General features: G+C 46.0%; 3 protein-coding genes across 3 annotated transcripts in view; 1 reads left to right on the forward strand and 2 right to left on the reverse strand.

The window, feature by feature from the left end:
* LOC128409384 (zinc finger protein 470-like) overlaps positions 1 to 21,018 on the reverse strand; it is a 420,794-nt gene that overhangs the window by 355,413 nt on the left and 44,363 nt on the right. The window lies entirely within an intron of this gene.
* The window catches only part of LOC128409480 (zinc finger protein 157-like), a 218,717-nt gene continuing 202,515 nt past the window's right edge, over positions 4,817 to 21,018 (forward strand). Inside the window, exon 1 of the mRNA XM_053380004.1 lies at positions 4,817 to 4,860. The gene's annotated coding sequence lies outside the window, so the exon portion shown is untranslated. The remainder of the gene's footprint in view (positions 4,861 to 21,018) is intronic.
* Positions 14,279 to 18,619, reverse strand: LOC128409359 (E3 SUMO-protein ligase ZBED1-like). Its single transcript, XM_053379749.1, has 2 exons — positions 18,388 to 18,619; positions 14,279 to 16,520 (listed from the first exon to the last, which is right to left on the reverse strand). Exon 2 carries the CDS (start codon positions 16,502 to 16,504, stop codon positions 14,552 to 14,554), a length of 1,953 nt encoding a protein of 650 aa, XP_053235724.1. The 5' UTR covers positions 16,505 to 16,520; positions 18,388 to 18,619; the 3' UTR covers positions 14,279 to 14,551.

Genomic DNA, 21,018 nt, shown 5'->3' on the forward strand with positions numbered 1-21,018 from the left:
TAGGAATAAAAGGGAGAAAGAGGTGGGGTGGAGATGGGGGATTGGGTTGCAATGTTTCTATTTTACTTAATATATGTAGGGTTTGGTGTCAGCGTTGCTTGTGCAGGTTCTTTGCTGTTCACTTGTGTTTCTTTGGTGGTGAGAGATGTTGGGGTTGGCCTAGGGTGTGGTTGTTCATTTGTGGTTGGCTGTGGTAGACTTTGTTTTCATGGGTGAGTGGGGTGGGTGGGTGTTTTGGATCAGGTTAGCCATATTGATTTGTATGCTGTTGGTGGATTTTTGTCATTGTCTTGTTGGGCTGTGTGTGTGATAAAGGGGAGCCATACTGGGGTGATGGCGTCTTCTTCTATTTGTCCCCGTGTCAGTTTCAGTTTATTGGTTAATTTTTCTAGTAAGGCTGTTTCCCATACTATTTGGTACCATTGGTCCATGCTTACTCCTGACAGGTCTCTCCAGTGTCTGGTTATGATGTTTCTGGCTGCTGAAAGTAGGTGGGTTATGAGTTCTTTGTGGTGTAAGTGGTCATTATTGTCTTGGAGTTTTTTGGATCCTGTTTGTAGTGTGATGAGAGGGCAGTGATGTCTTATTCTATTTTGCTAATTTTTGAGGAGATTTGTTTTTTAAGGAATGCTTTGTCTTTTATGCAAGCTCCTCTGGTGACTGCTTTCATTGCATCCCATAAGAGGGGGGTTGTTATAGCGTCTACATCATTTCCCTTGAAGTAAAAACTAGTTTTTGTGAGACTCTCTCTAATTTGTTTCTTTGTAGTTAGGATGGGACTGAAGGACCATGATGGGGTGGTTTGTGTTCCCTCTCCTATTTTAACAGTGACTTCTACTGGGGTGTGATCTGTGATTTTAATGTTACCTATGTTTGTTGATTCCATTGAGGGGATCAGACCCTGCGTGAGCAGAATGCTGTCCAGACTGGACACTGTACCATGGCGTCCGGATTGGAATGCATGGCTGGTGTCTCCCGGGTTTTGCTCACCCCAAATGTCATAGAGACCCCATTTTTAAAACATTTTTAGTAATTTGTAAGAGTCCCTAGTTGTTGGGGGTTTCCTTCGGAAGAAGGTTGCCCACGGGGTTGTAAGGTGAATGTTTTTCAGGGATATGCCTTTCATATTTAGATTGAGATCCCCTCCTAGGATTGCTTCCCCAGAGAAGGAGAGGAACTTGTTTAGTGTCTTCTGGAAGAATCCTAGTTGTTTTGAGTTTGGGGCATATATGGAGCTGATTGTCAGTTTAATTTTGCCATCTAGTGTCCCTTTAGCGAAAATGAATCTGCCTCTTTTGTCCTTTAGGACTGTTGTGGCGTTGAAGTTCAGGTCTCTACTGAGTATTATAGCTACTCTGCAGGCCTTCCCTGAGTCAGGTGCAACCCATTGTTGACTGAAGCGAGGGTCCTTCAGGAGTTTGCTCCTTTTGGGTGGGTTGTGTATTTCTTGTAGGAAGGTGATGTGTGGTTTCATGGTATTTATGTATGAAGTGATGCATTTTCTTTTGATGGGGTTTCCCAACCCCGTCACATTTAATGTGATTGCTTTTAGGTTAGCCATCTTGCTTATCTATTATGTGGGGTGATTCCCTGCCAGCCCATCTGGGTTGTCCTGTGTCTCTCACTTCATGTTGTTTAACGAACCAATGGGGTTGCACTGACCTAGAGTGTAGTGGGTGGGGGACTAGTGGGATTAGAGTTACATTTGGGTTAAAGAGTAGGGGGTAGGTTGTAGAGAATTTCCTATATGTAGTCATATAGGTGTTTGTTTGGGGTATTTTGGGCCATCTGGCATTTAGCCAGTTGGTCCTAGGTCTCAGCTAGTGTGGAAGGCCATGTTCAGGGACAGGCCATCCCCCCGTCATTTGCAATAGGGGGTGATCAGCGAGATGGTGTGAAGCATCTTTGTGACGCCAATGTCGGGTATAGGGTTCATAAGCAATGTTGCCAATGTTATGAGCAACATTGTTGGTATGTTGGGGTGGGGATGTGTGTGTTGGTACGCTCTGGCGCCACCATTGTGCTGGTTGGGTATCAGATTTTAGCCTGTTTGTGGGTTGTGTTGTTAAGGTTGGAGGAGTTGTTTTTCCTTAGTATGGGGTAGGGGGATGCTGAAGGTGTAGGTTATGGGTTGTTGGGTGATGGGTGATGGGGAATGTGGTTTGAGGTCATCTGGACTGGTGTTGGGGTGGGGATTTCTGTGGAGGTGGGCTGCTGGGGGGATGTTGATGGTGTTAACTATGGTCGGGGGAAGAGGAGAGAGGAGGGGAAAGGAGGGGGGAGAATCACCAGTCCTTCAGTTTGTGTTTTTCCCCGGTTGCTTCATTCAGTTGGGATTGTTGTAAGGTTGTCCATCTGTGATGAATTGGTTTGGTTAATCTTAGTCTGGTTTCTTGTGTCCTAAGGCTGGCGGGATGATTCTGTGTGTGGTGCTTGACTGTATTGGTTTGCATTGTCATGCCGCTTCTGTTTCTTTTTCTTCTTTACCGTTGTCCAATTGTTTGCTGTTGTTTAATCATGGTTGTGGCTGTCACTTGGTGGGTTTGTTGGTTGCCATTCCGGTGGAAGGTTGAGTTGCAGTAGTTACAGGGCTTCAGGTATGTTGGTGGCTGTTTGTTGTGCTGTGTTGGTTGTTACAATGAGGTGGAAGGGGAAGGCCCACTGGTACTTGATCCCTGCTTGTTGGAGACGCTGGGTGCACAGGCGTAGGCTTTTTCTCCAATTTAGGATATCCTGAGATAAATCCTGTAAGGCCAATATGGGGGTTTCTTCATATTGAAGGTTGGTTGAGTTTCTGAGGTTGTTCCATACCTCTTCCTTCTTTTTGTAGCATGAGAAGCACACAATGATGTCTCTTGGAGGGGTGCTGGGTTTTGGCATAGGTTTTAGGGCTCTGTGAGCCCTCTCCAGGTCGTCTACCTCAATTGTTAGGTTTGGGATTGTATTTTTCAGCCAGCATACAATTAGGTCTGCTGGGCTTTTCTCCTCTGCTTTTTCAGGAAAGTTGCAACGTCTATTGCGATCTTTCGAGGTCCGCTTGTTTGATTCTCATTTCTGTGCTTTCTGTTTCCAGGTGATTTACCAGTTCATGCAATTTCTTATTCACAAGTGCTTTCTCCTCCCGGTATTGCTCTATTATTCTTTCTTGCATTTGGTTCTTGTTCTCCAGAGCTTTCATTTTGGAGGTTAGACCATTGATTAATACCTGCAGGGGAGCCACTGTGGCCTTCAGTGTTCTTCTTTGGCGAGGAAGATGGTCTTCCATGAACATGGTCTTACCAATGAGTCCGTAAGTGACTGTGGAGGCCAGTTCTGGATCCACACATCCTTCCACAGTGGGGACAGAGGTTTCCAAACAGGAATTGATCACGGTGAGGGTTTGCCAAAAGTGCCTTCTTCCTCTTAGCATGTTTCTCCCTTTCGGCCTGAGTTCAAGCATCTTCAGAGTTGTCCCATATGGAGATCGAACTTGTGATCTTGGCATTTTCAGCACAACCCTCTAACCAGTGAGATACAGTCAGAGAAAGATGTTGCATCAGTCTAGAAATATGGGCGAATGTTGTCATGGAATTCCTTTCCAATTTATATATAAGTGATCTCTCGAATTTGGGGGCGGGGGTGGGCAATGTCAGAGTGAGTTACAAGCTGAGATGCAATCCATCAGCACCCAAAGATAGTAAATGCATTCCCAGTCTGGGATGCTTCAAGAGCTAAGGACCCGTGTTCAGGATAGGCAATACCCGTGGCTGGAGGCTCTACACACAGGGCTGTGCATATGCAGGCCAAGGATGGCCCGTATTACAGGCAAAGTTTGTGAGCTTGCCACATTTATGTTAGGGGAGGCATGCATGCATGTATGTGTTTATTTGTTTGTTTGTTTGTTTGTTTGTTTGTTTGTTTGACTGGCCCTCTTGGCTAGGCCCATGGTGGAGAATATGTAGATGCGGACCAAGGATTGGCAACACTATAGGCTTGGTGTGTCAACGCTGTGTGTGAGACAGTGAGCGGGTGGGGTTATAGCTTGTAGCAAAACTATTAATTTTGGCAATTCCTCACTTTTCATGCGCTGATATTGTCATAAAGACTTGGTACAATTTCCAAAATAACTATGCAAAATCCACAAAAATATGTACAGGTGGCAACAGATACTTCTCTGTCTTGGCTTCAAAAGATGAATATAGTAGTTTTGAATATTTTTACGGTCACATTTGACTTCTATAACACTTTTGCTTTAAGTATTCCACTTAGGAGAGTTTATTCCACTTAGGAGACTGGGTTCCACACAGTGACAAAAACAAGTCACAAAAATGAAGTAACATGCCAGAGTCACGAAAACAAAGTCACAAGCCACAGTCACAAGTCAGTCCCATAGAACTAAGTCACAGTCAAAAAAATGAAAAAGCCACACATAAAAAGACAAAAATAATAATAATGCAAAAACAAAAGCTCCAAATATCACCTCTGTGTAGTGTGGGTTCTCGGGACTCAACAGCCGACAGACTCAACAGGAAGCCTCTGATTAGCAGCGTGGGACTCAATTTACAAATGGAACACACTCTACAGGAAGCAGAACATGTTTTGCTTCCAAGGCAAAATTCACAAACCAAAACACCTCCTGGGTTTGCAGCATTCTTATTCCACGTTGTTCATAAACTAAGCTGTTCTTAAACCAAGGTACATAGGAGAGGAATGAATGCAAGAGGTGTTAAGAGAAGGTGATGATTGGTCTTGCTCCATCTTAAGTTCTCTTGATCACTTCCTTGAATACCTAACAATATTTTCTTTCCTTCCCACTTTCAACCAGGTGTCCTGGACAAAGACAATCAGAATTTTGAGGGGCCATCTGTAAAGTACTTCAGTGTGAATGAACACCTTAGCACACATCTACAAACTAACGCAGGGGATAAACCCTTTAAATGCATGGAGTTTGAAAAGAGCTTCAGGGATAGGGGAAAGCTTATTGTACATCAATGAGTTCATACAGGGGAGAAACCATATAAATGTATGGAGTGTGGGAAGAGCTTCAATGTAAATGGACAACTTACCATACATCAGTGAATTCACACCAGGGAGAAACCATTTAAATGTAAGGATTGTGGGGTGGGTTTCGCTGAGAGTGGAGCTCTTACAATACATCAACGAACTCATACAGGGGAGAAACCATTTAGATGTAAGGATTGTGGGAGGTGCTTCAGTGAGAATGGATGCCCTAGAAGACATCAGCAAACTCACAGAATAGCAACAATTTATATGGAAGGGTAAACACCTACAGGCTCTCACAGGGAAGAAACCATTGAGATGTATGGAGTTCACTTTGTCTCTCATATCAACAAACTCATATAAGGAACAATCAATTGTAAATGCATGGAATGTATTTGATGTTCTGGTGTTTGTATTGAACATTGTGCATATATATATATTAAAGCAATGGAGGTAATGTCTCATAATAGTATGTGTAATGAAACATACAATGCACTGTTAGGGATGTGCAGAATGTGACTCTGGAGTGCTCATTGTGAGTGAACATGTGCTAAGAGTCCACTGATATTTGGTCTTTTGCAGAGAGAGTTGAGAATGGAGAGTTGGGAGAAGCAGAACACAACAGTGGTGTTTAGGAAGCAGGATTGGCTCTGTAATCCTAGAACTGTAGAGTTGAAAGGGACTTCGGTCTTCTAGTGCAACTCCCTCTTATAAGAACAGCAGCATAAAGCCCATTTTTATACTTGCAACAAAGGAACAATGAAAACGCAAAAAGACTGAAACACATAGTCCTATGTGCACAAAGTAATCCTTAAACTATCCTACGTTGTTTATGTTTTATAAATTCATTGTTTTACCTTACCTTCTCATTCATGGCTACATTAACGGCAAAGGGGATAAAATCCCTGGTGGCAGCCAGAATAAAGGAGGTGTTGAGGGCAACAACCAATATGGGGAGGGAAGGTGGCACAGGGAAATATGGGCATCACCAGTGATTTCAGGAGAGTCATTTCCCTGAGGAGAGAGGAATCTCTGCCCCCCGTAATTGGCCCATCTTTCAGAAATCTGTAGAAAGAGCAGGCAGTATAGGAGGCTGAAAGCAGAGTTCACCTGGAGCTGCTCCTCCTTCCAGGTCCTGGAAACTGCCCAGAGTTGGACTTCACCCCCAAAGGCCCCCTCCTCCATCGCCTCCCGAGACAGACGGATGCCAACAGGGTCTCTCTGCCTGACGAGGATTTCACCTGGGACCTCCTGCATGCAAAGCATTGAATTTGAGACCTTAAAATAAATAAATCATTTTTCCAAATAATAGCTTTGTCCACTGCCATAATATCACAGAATGATCACTCCAATCCTCAGTCCCATGGAGCGAAGACTCTTTCTGCTTTCCCCTCCCCCCATCCTTTCCTCCCCCCTCCCTTCTCGTGGTCAAATGCGTAACTTTACACCCCTCCCCCTCTTTATCATTGCACCCAGAGCCAACCCATTTCCCACCCCCCTTTTGGCTCCCTGGTGTGGGGAGGAGACCACTGTGAATTATTAATATCTGCAGCAGAAGTTCTCTCTGACCAATAAATTTCCATCCCCACAACTAAGTTTTAAAACTTTGTTTGCTCGGAATGGGTTCAAACATTACAAAAAAGCAAAAAAATACATTGCCTCAGTTATACATTTCCCAGAGAGGCTGGGGTAACTCAGCCTGATGCTCAGCATATAAATATTAAATAATAATAAAAATTGTTGTTGTTGATAATGATGTTGTTATTTTATAAAGGTCCCAGTACAGTGGTACCTCGGGTTAAGAACTTTATTCGTTCTGGTGGTCCGTTCTTAACCTGAAACTGATCTTAACCTGAGGTACCACTTTAGCTAATGGGGCCTCCTGCTGCCGCCACACAGCTGGAGCACGATTTCTGTTCTCATCCTGAAGCAAAGTTCTTAACCTGAAGTACTATTTCTGGGTTAGCGGAGTCTGTAACCTGAAGCATATGTAACCTGAAGCGTCTGTAACCCGAGGTACCACTGTATAAGGAATCTTCTGTCCAACACAAATGTCAAGAGTGTCATTCTCTACCTGCTTAGTTATCCCAGTCTAGAACATATCTTTGCCCCAAACCAGCTTTTCCAGCTAAAAATTAAACAACCACCTCTAACCCACCCCAACCCCACCCAATCGTCTCTTTCTGGCTTGCTTGCATCTTGGGCAACACCCGGGGAGATCTGAGTCTGTTTGAAAAGCAACTTCAGGCTCTGAATGGGGTGGGCTGCTTCATTGACATAAAAAGGTAAAGGGACCCCTGACCATTCGGTCCAGTCGTGGCCGACTCTGGGGTTGCAGCGCTCATTTTGCTTTACTGGCCGAGGAAGCCGGCATACAGCTTGCGGGTCATGTGGCTGGCATGACTAAGCCGCTTCTGGCGAACCAGAGCAACGCACAGAAACACTGTTTACCTTCCCGCCGGAGCAGTATCTATTTATCTACTTGCACTTTGACGTGCTTTTGAACTGCTAGGTTGGCAGGAGCAGGGACTGAGCAACGGGAGCTCACCCCGTCGCGGGGATTCGAACCGTTGACCTTCTGATCGGCCAGTCCTAGGCTCTGTGGTTTAACCCACAGCGCCACCCATGTCCCATTGACATACGTACACATTAACTCTATCCACCCCCCCCCTCTGCAATGGGGAAAAATGCAAGCCTTCATCAGGAGCTCATGGCTTTTGAAGTCGCTCATGATACAATTACAATCTATGTAACCTAGAATAAGTTTTAACAACCCTGCAATGGTAGAGTTGTGCAATGCGGAGGGATGAGGAAGCTGCTCTGCGGGGGAGGTACTTTCTCCCCCAACTTTTAATCCCGATCCTCCTCCAGCAACTCCCCTGGTAAATTGTGTGCATACATGTAGGGAAAGTGTGTTTGTTTGTGCAATTTCCCAACTGGGTCCAGAGAGCAGGAAGCCAAAGTCAGCGCCGTCAGGTCTGGTTTCCACCTGAGCACAGGCAAGAGCTGCTCTTCGACTGTATTCGAAAAGGATCGGAAGCTGGCAGGAGGGGAGTTCGTGGGGAGGGGGGAGGCAGAGAGGAGCATCGTGGACAATGACCCACCCCGGCATACAGGTATTGCGGGAAAGGAAGTGGGAAGAGTGAGCCAGTAGATATCATGCACATGCAGCCCACTACCAAAATCAGCACAATCATTTTTGTGACTTTTGTGATTTGTCCCCACAAAACACTTCATCGCAATTTCTTCCTATCTATTCAAAGGGCCTCTGCTGCACAATACCAAATGTAAGAATTCACTGATAAATGTACCTATGTACTGGCTCATTGGGAAAACTTCAGAAATCCCTATAGACAGGTGAGCTCAGCTACTCAGCAGCCCCTCTGCCTGAGTGATAATCCCTGGCATCCTGATACCTGAGTGCCAGATGGGTAGCCATTCCAGAAATAACAAACCCAGATGAAGACAAAAGGGTGTGATTAACTTGGCTGGGAAACAGGGAAATGCAAATATTTCTTTTGTTATTCTTCTGGGCCGGCAGGCAGCGGCAAGGGGCAATGCCGCCCCCGCCACTGAAAAAAGCGACTAGGCCGCGTTTTGCGGCCTAGTCTGGCCCGCGCTGCCTTCCCGGTGCCCCCCTCCCGCCGTTCAAAAGCAAGCAGGCCACGGCTGCGGGCCAGCTGGGGCCCACACCACTGCTGGCCATCACAAAAGGCTGGTAGGCCGACCTAGCGGCCAACTCAGGGGCTGTGCTGCCCACTCGGGCTGGCAGCGCCCTGGGCAAGCAGCTGCCGGTGGAGGAGCCAGCTCCCCCACACACACTGCTGCCAGGGAAAAAGCTCCAAAAAGGCCACAACGTGCCTAACCGAGCACGCTAAAATGTGGCCTAGCCTGGCAGAGGGGCAAATCCCCACCCAGGCAAAAGTAAAGAAGGCCGGTTACTTACCTCAGTCCAGCCACCTGGATACACTCCTGATCCTGGTTCCCCACCTGTGGGGAAGGGAGGGCGGATATTGTTACACTTGATGGGTGTTTGGTGGAGGGCAAGGGGAAGCATGGGGTAGTGTCCAGGATGCTCAGATTACTGCCACCAGACCTCCCTTTTCATGATGTAACCGTGATGTAGTTTGGAGGGGGTGTAACATGGGGATTAGCAGCTGATAAAAGTTTGGGGACTCTTTTGTTTGGGGCTTCCATCTTGCTTCGTCTTGCAGTGAGTTGGAGTCTTGTTGTGACAGTTTCAATAAAGACCAAGCCTACTGGCTGCTGTTTTGCTCTGGGATTCCTGGCTGGTGTCCTTGTTTTTTGTCCAAGGGAGCCCTCTGATTTCTCCATTAACAGTTGGCAAAGAGCAGTGCCAGATTTATGTATAAGCTAAGCAAGCTATAGCTTAGGTACGTTTCCGAGCACAATTCAAAGTGTTGGTGCTGACCTTTAAAGCCCTAAACGACCTTGGTCCTGTATACCTGAAGGAGCATCTCCACCCCCATCATTCTGCCCAGACACTGAGGTCCAGCGCCAAGGGCCTTCTGGAGGTCCCCTCCCTGCAAGAAGCCAAGTTACAGGGAACCAGGCAGAGGGCCTTCTTGGTGGTGGCGCCCGTCCTGTGGAACGCCCTCCCACCAGATGTCAAAGAGAATAACAACTATCTGACTTTTAGAAGACATCTGAAAGCAGCCCTGTTTAGGGAAGCTTTTAATGTTTAACAGATCACTGTATTTTAATACTTTGTTGGAAGCCACCCAGGGTAGCTGGGTAGACCCAGCCAGATGGGCGGGGTATAAATAATAAATTATTATTATTATTATTATTATTATTATTATTAGGGCTCCACTCTCTTGAAGGCCCTCAAAAAATTAAAGGGGGAAAAAACCTGGATGTACATTTCCAAAATATAAGATAAAAAACAAATAAAATAAAACCTACATACAGCAACAGTGTTTTGTGTTGTGTAGGCTCCTATGATGCCTGCTTGCCTGCTCCCTAAAACATCACTAGTTTGCTCATTTCTATATATCGGATGCCGACATTCTGCATGGACTGGTTGCATGGCAACAAGTGCAAATGGCTTTAGATACCTATTAGGTGCATAAATTACCATGTAGCATATATTCAACACAAGAAACAGTGACAATTTGTTGTTGACAAAGGACAGCTGGACATATAAAGGGCCCCATTACCTTCAGTAGCTTAGGGCCTCATCAAACCTAAATCCGGCCCTGGCAAAGAGGGCTGGGAAACAAAGGACAAAGAGACCCTGCAAAAGAGCCCCTTTTTTGGCAGGGGCCTGGATCAGGCAGAAGGAGCAAGAAAGGAAATTGCAAAAGCGAGTGAGGCAAGGAGGATGAGCAGAGAGGACAAAGAAGTAAAGATGCAGCGTGGGGGAAGGGGAAGGATGAACAAAGACACCCCCCCCCAACTCCCCAAAATCTCCTTTCTTGCGACCTGGATGAATGCAAACCAGCTGCAAAATGGGGACCCAACACCTCCAGGGTTTGCATCTCTTTTGAACCTCCCCCCCCCGACTCCACACATTTCTTTCTTCCCTGGAAGCCAAGAGATGCTCAACTGAACCTTTGTGGGATCGAAATGTGATGTACGCCAAGGGACAACCCCATCGTCCCCTGTCCTTTCTTGGTGGTGCACATTTCTGGGTCCCTCTTGGAGGGGGGGGAGTCCATGCCAGGGTTAATAATAATAATAATAATAATAATAATAATAATAATAATATTTTATTTATATCCCGCCCTCCCCAGCCGAAGCCAGGCTCAGAGCGGCTAACAACAATAAAAGTAACATAGCATTCTAAAATCAATTCATTCTAAAATCAATTCAGAATCAAATTAATCAAATTAATGGCAACCATTGGGCTAGAGTTCTATGAGGATTACCAAAGGAGGGAGTCAGGCTGTGCCTTGGCCAAAGGCCTGGTGGAACAGCTCTGTCTTGCAGGCCCTGCGGAAAGGTGTCAAGTCCCGCAGGGCCCTAGTCTCTTGTGACAGAGCGTTCCACCAGATCGGAGCCACAGCCGAAAAAGCCCTGGCTCTGGTTGAAGCCAGCCTAAGCTCCCTGTGGCCTGGGACCATCAAGATGTTTTTATTTGAAGACTGTAAGGTCCTCCGTGGGACATACCAGGAGAGGCGAGATTGTGTGCATTGCCTGGAGAGGCCTGGAAAGAGAACCTTGGAAACTGGAGTCCATTTCCCTCACCCTTTCAGTTCTCCCTGGAAGCAGAATCTCCTTCCCCTCTATAAGCCCCAGGCAACAGCTGCATGGGCTGCTGTGCTATGCCAAGCCTGGCCATTGGTCCACCTGGAGAGCAGACTTCTGTTCGACTTCCAAAGCGTGGCTTCTGATTGGCTGCAGGAAGCTGTGGAAGCCCCATGGGACAAGAACTTTCGAAAACCCAGAACACTCACTTCTGGTTTTTAATTGTTCCCAAGGTGTTCAGGAGCCGAGGAATGACTGTACTTGTAGCTCAACACACTATACACCTGGGTCGCAATATCTTATAAGTAATCCCATTTGACTTTATGATATCAGGATTTCCTCACAAGGAGTCTCAGTCATGGACAATCACCACAAATCACGTGAAAGTGCTTCACAAATGTGATGCATTATAATAATAATAATAATAATAATAATAATAATAATAATAATAATAAAATAATAATAAGTAATACATACATTCATACATACATACATACATACCGTATTTTTCGCCCTATAGGACGCACTTTTCCCCCTCCAAAAATTAAGGGGAAATGTGTGTGCGTCCTATGGGGCGAATGCAGGCTTTCGCTGAAGCCTGGAGAGCGAGAGGGGTCGGTGTGCACCGACCCCTCTCGCTCTCCAGGCTTCGCGGACCTCTCCGCAAGCAGCGGGAGCGCTCCCGCTGCTTGCGGAGAGTTGCCTGCATGCCAAAGCCTGCGCGCGCTGAGATCAGCGCATCCAGGCTTCGCGGACCTCTCCGCAAGCAGCGGGAGCGCTCCCGCTGCTTGCGGAGAGTTGCCTGCCTGCGCGCGCTGAGATCAGCGCGTCCAGGCTTCGCGGACCTCTTCGCAAGCAGCGGGAGCCAGCGCTGGGCTCCCACGGCTTGCAGAGAGCTGCCTGTTTGGGGGCTGGGGTCGGGGGAAGCTCGGGCCTCCCCCGCCCCAGCCCTGCGCCTGGGGGGGAAATAATTTTTTCCTTTATTTCCCCCCCAAAAAACTAGGTGCGCCTTATGGGACGGTGCGTCCTATAGGGCGAAAAATACGGTAAATTATTATTTATACCCTGCCCATCTGGCTCGGTCTCCCCAGCCACCCTGGGTGGCTTCCAACAAAGTATTAAAATACAGTGGTCTGTTAAACATTAAAAGCTTCCCTAAAGAGGGCTGCCTTCAGATGTCTTCTAAAAGTCTGGGAGTTGTTCTTCTCTTTGACATCTGGTGGGAGGGTGTTCCACAGGGCGGGTGTCCTGTGGAAAATACAGAGGTGAAATCCTGATTCTTCTAGAAACTGCAGAGCATGAAGTTTATGTCTCACCAAACTAAGGAAAGTTCTTTTTCTTTAGAACACGGGTGTCAAACACAAGGCCCGCGGGCCGAATCCGGCCCGCCAGACCTCGTCATGTGGCCCGTGTAGCCGCCGGCGACCCCCAGCCTTCACCTTTTATTCTTGCTTTTTTTGGGGGGGGGACACAAGAAAGCCGCCTCTTCAGCACATGCGCGGCAGCCTACAAGCCAGAGAACGTCTGCCCTCTAGTGGCGCCGGCCGTTCTACACAGGAAACTTCCACTTTACATGCATTCAGGAAACCTCCACTTGTTTTTATATTGAGCGCATGCCATCCTGTGATGTGACAGATTCAACGGCTGCCTGAACAACCGGCCCTTTGAGGGTGACCAAACTGCTGATGCGGCCCCCCGATGAATTTGAGTTTGACACCCCTGCTTTAGAATATGACAGCAGTAGAGTATAAAGGGGCACGCTAGTGTTCCCCACATAATTTTCATCGTTCCTGTTTTTCTGTTTGTTCTGGATCCTATAACCTCGATACCAGATTCATAGAATCGTAGAATTGTAGAGCTGGCAGGGATTGCCAAGGGTCATCCAGTCCACTCCGCTGCAATGCAGGAATCTTTTGCCCAATTTGGGAATCGAACCCATGACCATGAGATTTAGAGTGTCATACTCTACCAGCTGAGCTGTGTTGCAGCTTCAGTTCCCGTCAGCCCCAGCCAGGCCAAGTTGTCAAGGATGATGGGAGATGATGAAGTCCATTTGACATCTGACAGAGGCCTGTGCATTTCCTTCAGGCAAGCAAGAGAAGTTATCACACTGCAATGAAACATTCCAGCCAGGGGCATGCACTGGAGAGGTATCCTGAGAACTATAGTTTACCCACAACAGAACTACATTTCCCAGCACCCTGAGCAAACTACAGTTGTCAGTATTCATTGGGGGGGGGAGTGTTTTGAAAATATTGTGTGAATGCAACCCAGCTAGGGCTGGGCCACAGCTTATTCTCAACATCGCAATATATCGGCAGCTAAACATTGTGGCATTTCAATATACAGTTGTACCTTGGATTTCAAATTTAATCCATTCCGGGAGTCCATTCGACTTCCGAAATGGTTCGAAAACCAAGGTGCAGCTTCTGATTGGCTGCAGGAGCTTCCTGCAGCCAATCGGAAGCCACAGAAGCCGTGTCGGACGTTTGGCTTCCAAAAAAAGTTTACAAAGCAGAACACTCACTTCCAGGTTTGCGACATTCAGGAGCCTAAGGCGTTCAGGAACCAAGGTATGACTGTATTACAATATCTGTAATAAGGCTGGGGCTATGTAGAGCTAAACATGCTAATGACCTGGCAACTGCTAATACTTACGGGTCTAACTTTAAAACTGGTAAATTTTTGCTAACCTTTAAAATATTGTTACAACTCTTGTGTTATGGAACCATACCAGTAATGTTTGAATTAGCACATTTTCTCTAAAATTAAAGCTGTAGAAATAATCAGCAGCATAGATATCAAAAGGTGAGGTGAGATAATGTTCCCTAAAAATTTAATTACATTACTAAACAAGAAAAAAGCCAATTCAACATCACACTTTAAGATATTCAAATATAATTAACTATTGAGTCTTAATTGAACGTGTGTACATCCCACCAGTTATCTGATTGTTAGTTAATTTTCTTTTCTAAACTAGGCCAAAATAGAAAGAAGGGAAGGGATAAATTTTAACAGAACAAAAGTTTGTTAAACAATATTTTTATTGCCAAAAATGTGCATTTTTAAAAATAAACCAGGCCAAACCAGAAAGAACGATTAAAATTTTACAGAAAAAAATATTAATCTATCTATCTATCTATCTATCTATCTATCTATCTATCTAGATAGGAAAATTTTTATTTCTTTTACAAACCAGTCCAAACTACAAAGAATGGATAACATTTCACAGAACAAAAAAATATATTAAACAATATATATATATATATATATATATATATGTAAGGGAAATGTGCATTTCTTTTATAAACCAGGCCAAACGAGAAAGGATGGATAAAATTTCACAGAACAAAAAAAAATATTACATGTAATCTATGTTTTTTGCAAGGAAAATTTGCATTTCAGCATTCTCTGGCAGTAGAGATGACCTTTGTCTTTGAAAAACATTGCCAGCCGTGCTGAACACGCTTTCCGATGGCACACTCGTCCCTGGGATAGCCAAAAACTTCTTTGCCAGCACCTTCAACATTGGGAAGGAAGCCTCGTGTGTCTTCCACCACGTCAGAGGGCATCCATCAATGTCCACTCTTGGCATGGCTATATACTCCTTTAGCTCTTTTTCTGCTTTCGACTCCCCATCTGCCACTGCCAAGTCCTCCTCTTCTTCCTCCAAATCAAAAATTTTCGCCAGCCCCTTTTTCTTTTTTGGTGGAGCAGGGCAAGTATTTGCCTCCGTAGAAGCAGAACGCAGACTCCCGTGCAAGTCTGTCATCTTCTTGATGGCCTCCTGCCTGACAGCCTCTGGCGTTTCTAAGAAGCGCAGGCGAAACCTTGGGTCGCACAATGAAGCCAGGCCTAAAGTGGTTGCCGTGGGAGCGCTATCGTACTTTTCTGACAGTGCGCCTAAAATTGCACGTTTAATGTCCTTCAGCAGCACACTGTCTCCCTCATCAGCCTGGAGGCTTTTCTTAATTTGCCTATAAAGAGGCAGAACGGTTGACGCCGCGACATAATTGCTTCCACTTAGAGTTGTGGTAATGTCCTCCAGCAGAGTAGTTGCAGACACAAAGTCCTGCACGGCTGAGACGTCGCCCCCTTCCAACATCACAAGTCTTTTAGATGGATGCTCCGTGAGTACCTTGCAGAGTGGAACTTGGTTTTCGAGAAACCTTTGGCACAGCTGAAGCGTACTCCACCATCTTGTGGGGCAAGCGCTTGGCAAACTGACTTGGTCCATCTGAAGTAGCTCTTGAGCTCTGGCGAGGTCCCTCCTCATCTTCCAGCTGCAGCAAATGGTATTTTGCAGACCCTTCAGTTTCCCAATTGCCCTTTTCAACGGTGTCAGGCTTAAAGCTCGGTTAACCCCAATATTTATATTCTGGGCAAAGCAGGAAATGTGCTCAAAACCAAGCTGCCTGACCGCTTTCAGAATATTTGAGCCGTTGTCCGTTGTGCTGCAAAATATCTTCTTCACATCGATGTCCCACTCTGAGAAGGTGTCTGTGAGCATTTCACAAAGATGATCTGCAGTGTTGTCCTCCAAAAAATGCTTACAGGCCAAGCAAGCGCTTGTCAACTTCCACTCGTCGGAAATGAAATGTACCGTCACGGCCACAAAGGGAGTGCCTGCCACTGACGTCCAGCTGTCCGTAGTGATGGCCACTTCACTCTCACTTAGCTGCTGTATCTCCCCCTTCATTTTCTCCATGGTGTCACTGTACAGTTTTGGAACTCCCGTGGTGGTGAAGTATTTCCTACTAGGCAACCGATACCTCGGGTTTAGAGTGTTCACCATCTGGATAAATTTTGGGTGCTCTACAGTGTTGTAAGGCTGCATACACGTAGCCAGAAACTGCGCGACTGCCTGAGTGCAACTCCTTGAGGTCTTAGAAGGGAACAGCTGGGAATCCAATGCTGTTTTTTGCTGTCCTCTAGAACTTTCCCTAGCAGGTCTTGCCGGCTCAGCAGCCCTAGCTGTTGACGCCGTTACAGCTAGAAGAGCGTCTGAATTAGCAGCAGTACGTGAAGAAACGGAAATGCCTCTTGATGAGGAAGGTACTGCCAGAGGTGTGGACAACTCCCTAAATTTCAGAGGGTGGTGAAACTTGAGGTGGCTGCTTAAATTGGAGGTGTTTCCGCCTTTTGCTGATACCGAATGTAAACATATTTTGCAAATGGCACCATTGTCAGTCAAAACACGGCCGCTCTCATCAGCAGGCAATCCAAAATGCATCCAGACAGCACTCTTGGTTTTTCGTTTTTCTACCAAATGGTGGTATTTGGGAACATCTACAGCACGGTGATGACGAGGCATACTGAAGACAAATAACCTGGGGAAACATTGAACAACAATAAAACTCTTAATTTTGATGTATTTAATTGTATGAACATTTACTCAATGATAGCATAATAATAACAACAACAACATCAATAATTTTATTATTTATACCCTGCCCTTCTGGCTGGGTTTCCCCAGCCACTTTGGGCTGCTTCCAGCAAATATAAAACATAATAAAATATCAAACATCAAAAACTTCCATAAACAGGGCTGCCTTCAGATGTCTTCTAAAAGTTATGTAGTTCTTTATATTCTTGACATCTGATGGGAGGGTGTTCCACAGGGCGGGCGCCACTACCGAGAAGGTCCTCTGCCTGGTTCGTTGCAACTTCGCTTCTCGCAGTGAGGGAACCAGCAGAAGACCCTCGGAGGTGGACCTCAGTGTCTGGGCTGAATGTTGGGGGTGGAGACACTCCTTCAGGTATACTGGACTGAGGCTGTTTAGGGCTTTAAAGGTCAGCACCAACACTTGTGAATGTGCTCAGAAGCGTACTGGAAGCTAGTGAAGATCCTTTAGGACCGGTGCTGTATGGTCTCAGCGGCCACTCCCAGTCACCAGTCCAGCTGCCACATTCTGGATTAATTGTAGATTCTGAATCACCTTCAAAGGTAGCCCCACATAGAGCACACTGCAGTAGTCCAAGAAGGAGATAACCAGGGCATGCAGCACTCTGGCAAGACAGTCTACGGGCAGGCAGGGTCTCAGCCTGCACAGCAGATGGAGCTGCTAGACAGATGCCCTGGACACAGAATGGACCTGCACCTCCATGGACAGGTGTGAGCCCAAAATGACTCCCAGGCTGCACACTTGGTCCTTCAGTTGCACAGATACCCCAGTCAGGACCAGGGAGTCCCCCCATACCTGCCCACCCCCCGTTTCCCCAAAACAATACTTCTGTCTTGTCAGGATTCAAACTCAATCTGTTAGCTACCATGCGTCCTCCAACCGCCTCTAGACACTCACGCAGGACCTTCACCGCCTTCACTGGTTCCGATTTAAAAGAGAGCTAGAGCATGCTTCAACTATACCATTACAGATTTCAGAGCAATAGATCAATGTTAATATATTAATTTGTTATTAATATTATATTAATGTCTGTACAGCAAATGTAAAAGGTTAAAGGTAAAGGACCCTTGGACGGTCAAGTCCAGTCAGAGGTGACTATCGGTTTGCGGCCCTCGTCTCGCTTTTCAGGCTGAGGAAGCAGGCCTTTCTCTGCAGACAGCTTTCTGTTGTCATGTGGCCAGCAGGACTAAACCGCTTCTGGCGCAACAGGACACCATGACGGAAGCCAGAGTGCAAGGAAACACCGTTTACCTTCCCGCAGCTGCGGTACCTATTTATCTGCTCGCACTTGCATGCTTTCGGACTGCTAGGTTGGCAGGAACCAATGCATGAGAAATCAAAATGGTTGTGGGGAGAACTGAGAAGAGTTCTAGGGCAGGGAGCGGCACTGGAGGAGAAAATGGGCAGCGTAATGAGAGGGAGGGGAGAGAGACAGATGGGGGGGAGGGAAGAGCAGTGTCTCAAATGCAGAGCCGAGTCTGTCTCTCCTTTTAACTATGAAAAACATTCTAGCAGCAGTGACGGTGAGCGCCCATGGTGAACGCAGCACAGCGAAGGAGCTGGATCTGTAGGCTTAGTTAATAATAAAACCGGTGAGGCAGAGGGCTGCTTCCTTCGCAGAAGCAAAACCCGGGGAGGGGAAAGAGGGGGGGGGGCAAACACACACAGAGACGGTGCAGAGGAAGAGGTTCAAACGGGAGCTTTGTTTGTTCATGGTTTTAGGGGAGAAATGGGTTCCGGAAGCCAGGACTTGTAAAGAGCCAGCCCTGACCAGCCTTCTTAAGCAACCTACCAGATTTGCTGCAGAGAGATTCCGATTTTTTCTTTTGCCAGCTTCTCTCTCTCTCTCTAAAGCTGCAGCAGCTGCTGGGGGCGAGGCAGCCTGGAGGCGGAGGAAACGCTGCGCTTGGTTGCTCCATCCTTTCAGCCAGCGCTCCGGATTCGCAGGGAGGAGCCTAGGCGGAGTTAGCGAGGGCTGCCCTCCAGGAAGCATACAGCTTTTCCAATACCGGGCTTGATGCACGATAATTTGCCAGGTCTTTATATAGAGAGAGAGATATATATAAGGTTATCACGATTTTTTCTAAATATCGGTTTTAAACAATGTGTTGATATGTATTGCACAGGCCTAAACCCGACACACACAAAACCACCTCTGTCGTCGTCGTCCCCCTCCGCCCACCGCCCAAGCCTCCTGTATCACCTGGCAGCCTGGGTGGATTTCCTGGGTTGACGACTGATGCAACGTCCTTTTCCCCAGGGAAGCTTTTAATATTTAATGCTGTGTTGTTTTTAACATTCGATAGGAAGCCGCCCAGAGTGGCTGGGGAAACTCAGCCAGATGGGCAGGGTGTAAATAAATTATTATTATTATTATTATTATTATTATTATTATTATTATTATTATTATTATTTTCTCCAGAGTCTTATCAGCTGGTGCAAAGCAGAGTATTCCATGTATTGGGAGGTTGTGTAAATCGCTCAGGGGGCCTGTGAAGGAAGACAGTCAGGACCCTCTGGTGGGGGCACAGCGTCTCCTTCCTCCTCCTTTCCCAGCCCCGAAATGCCAGGGGTTTGAGACCAAGGAGTGGGGCTGTGGGGTTTGTGTAGGCGCCATCACTGCAGGGGGCGGGGGAGACATAAAGTTTGGCTGACAATTGTTTTGTGGACATCCATTGTGCTCCCTCTGTGTGTGGAGGGGATACAAGGAGGTTCCCTCTGACCACGGTTCAACCTTGAGGTTATCCAGTGCCTTTTCTTCTGGGGGGGGGGAACATACCCCTAAACATTTTGTGAATCTAAGTTTGGCCTCATTGAGGGGCAGTATTTCAGTATGAGTAGGTAAAGGTAAAGGTAAAAGGACCCCTGACCATTAGGTCCAGTCGTGACCGACTCTAGGGTTGCGGTGCTCATCTCGCTTTAATGGCCAAGGGAGCCTGCGTACAGCTTCTGGGTCATGTGGTCAGCATGACTAAGCCGCTTCTGGCGAACCAGAGCAGTGCACGGAAACGCTGTTTACCTTCCCGCCGGAGCGGTACCTATTTTTTTTTCTTGTCTTGGAAACCATTTCTTCTTTTTTTCTGCTAATATTTATTAAAATTTCAAAGAATTACAAAAGTAAAAGAAAATAAAACAAAAATACAAAATACAGAAAAATACAGAAAAGTAAAACAATTAAAAACAAGACAATTTTTCCACATCTTATCTTTCATTTGCTTGTTTCCTTGACCTCCTCACACCTCCCTTTTTTGTATTCTAGTTCAATTAGTTAATTCAGCAAGTCCTTTCCATCTTTGTTTTTATCTTGATAAATTATCTTAGTATATTGTGACTTTACATTCTCACCTGTTAACAATCCATTTTTACATACTCCTTTATCACATTACTGCTAAAACCACATAACTTCATTCCGGCATCCTTCTAACATTCCTTAATTTTACAATGTTTCAGTAGATAGTCTTTAAATTTCTTCCAACCTTCTTCTACCGATTCTTCTCCCTGGTCTCGGATTCTGCCAGTCATTTCCGCCAATTCCATGTAGTCCATCACCTTCATCTGCCATTCTTCCCGGGTGGGTAGATCTTGTGTCTTCCAATACTTTGCGATAAGTATTCTTGCTGCTGCTGTAGCATACATAAAAAAAATTCTATCCTTCTTTAACATCGATTGGCCGACCATGCCCAGGAGGAAGGCCTCTGGTTTCTTCAAAAAGGTATATTTAAATACGTTTTAAAATAGAAGTGGTACCTATTTATCTACTTGCACTTTGACATGCTTTTGAACTGCTAGGTTGGCAGAGCAGGGACCGAGCAACGGGAGCTCACCCGGTCGTGGGGATTCGAACCACTGACCTTCTAATCAGCAAGTCCTAGGCTCTGTGGTTTAACCCACAGCGCCACCCACTTCCCCATGTAGGAAAATTAGAATACCCCTAAACATATTTTTTTTAGAAAAACACTGAGGTTATCTATGTCCTCTGCTCTTTTAAAATGTGGGGTTTATTTTGATTATGGATTTTGTGGTTTCATATTTTGATTTTTATCTATAAACCACCCTGAGACCTGCAGGTATAGGGCGGTATATAAATTAATAATAATAATAATAATAATAATAATAATAATAATAATAAAGAGATCCAGGAATAGCTAAATGATTTCTTTGCACTGCAGGAAATAGGCCAGAGCCCAATTCATGAGCTAAGCTTTGCAGGGGGAAAGTAATAAACTACTTGGGCAAAGGAATTGAGGAGATTATCATCAAATTTGCAGAGGACACCAAACTAGGAGGAGTAGCTAAAGCCGCAGAAGACACAACTGGGATTCAGGGTGACCTTAACAGATTGGAGAACTGGACCAAAACTAACAATGTGAATTTCAACAGGGGCAAATCCTATATAAGATTTGGAGAGGGGACGACTACGAGG

This window comes from Podarcis raffonei, chromosome 2 (genome assembly GCF_027172205.1).
Source record: "Podarcis raffonei isolate rPodRaf1 chromosome 2, rPodRaf1.pri, whole genome shotgun sequence".
In the NCBI taxonomy this organism is placed as follows: domain Eukaryota; kingdom Metazoa; phylum Chordata; class Lepidosauria; order Squamata; family Lacertidae; genus Podarcis; species Podarcis raffonei.

Excerpts from the sequence above, each read along its gene's own strand:
- LOC128409359 (XM_053379749.1), bottom strand. The coding sequence starts at position 16,504 with ATGCCTCGTCATCACCGTGCTGTAGATGTTCCCAAATACCACCATTTG.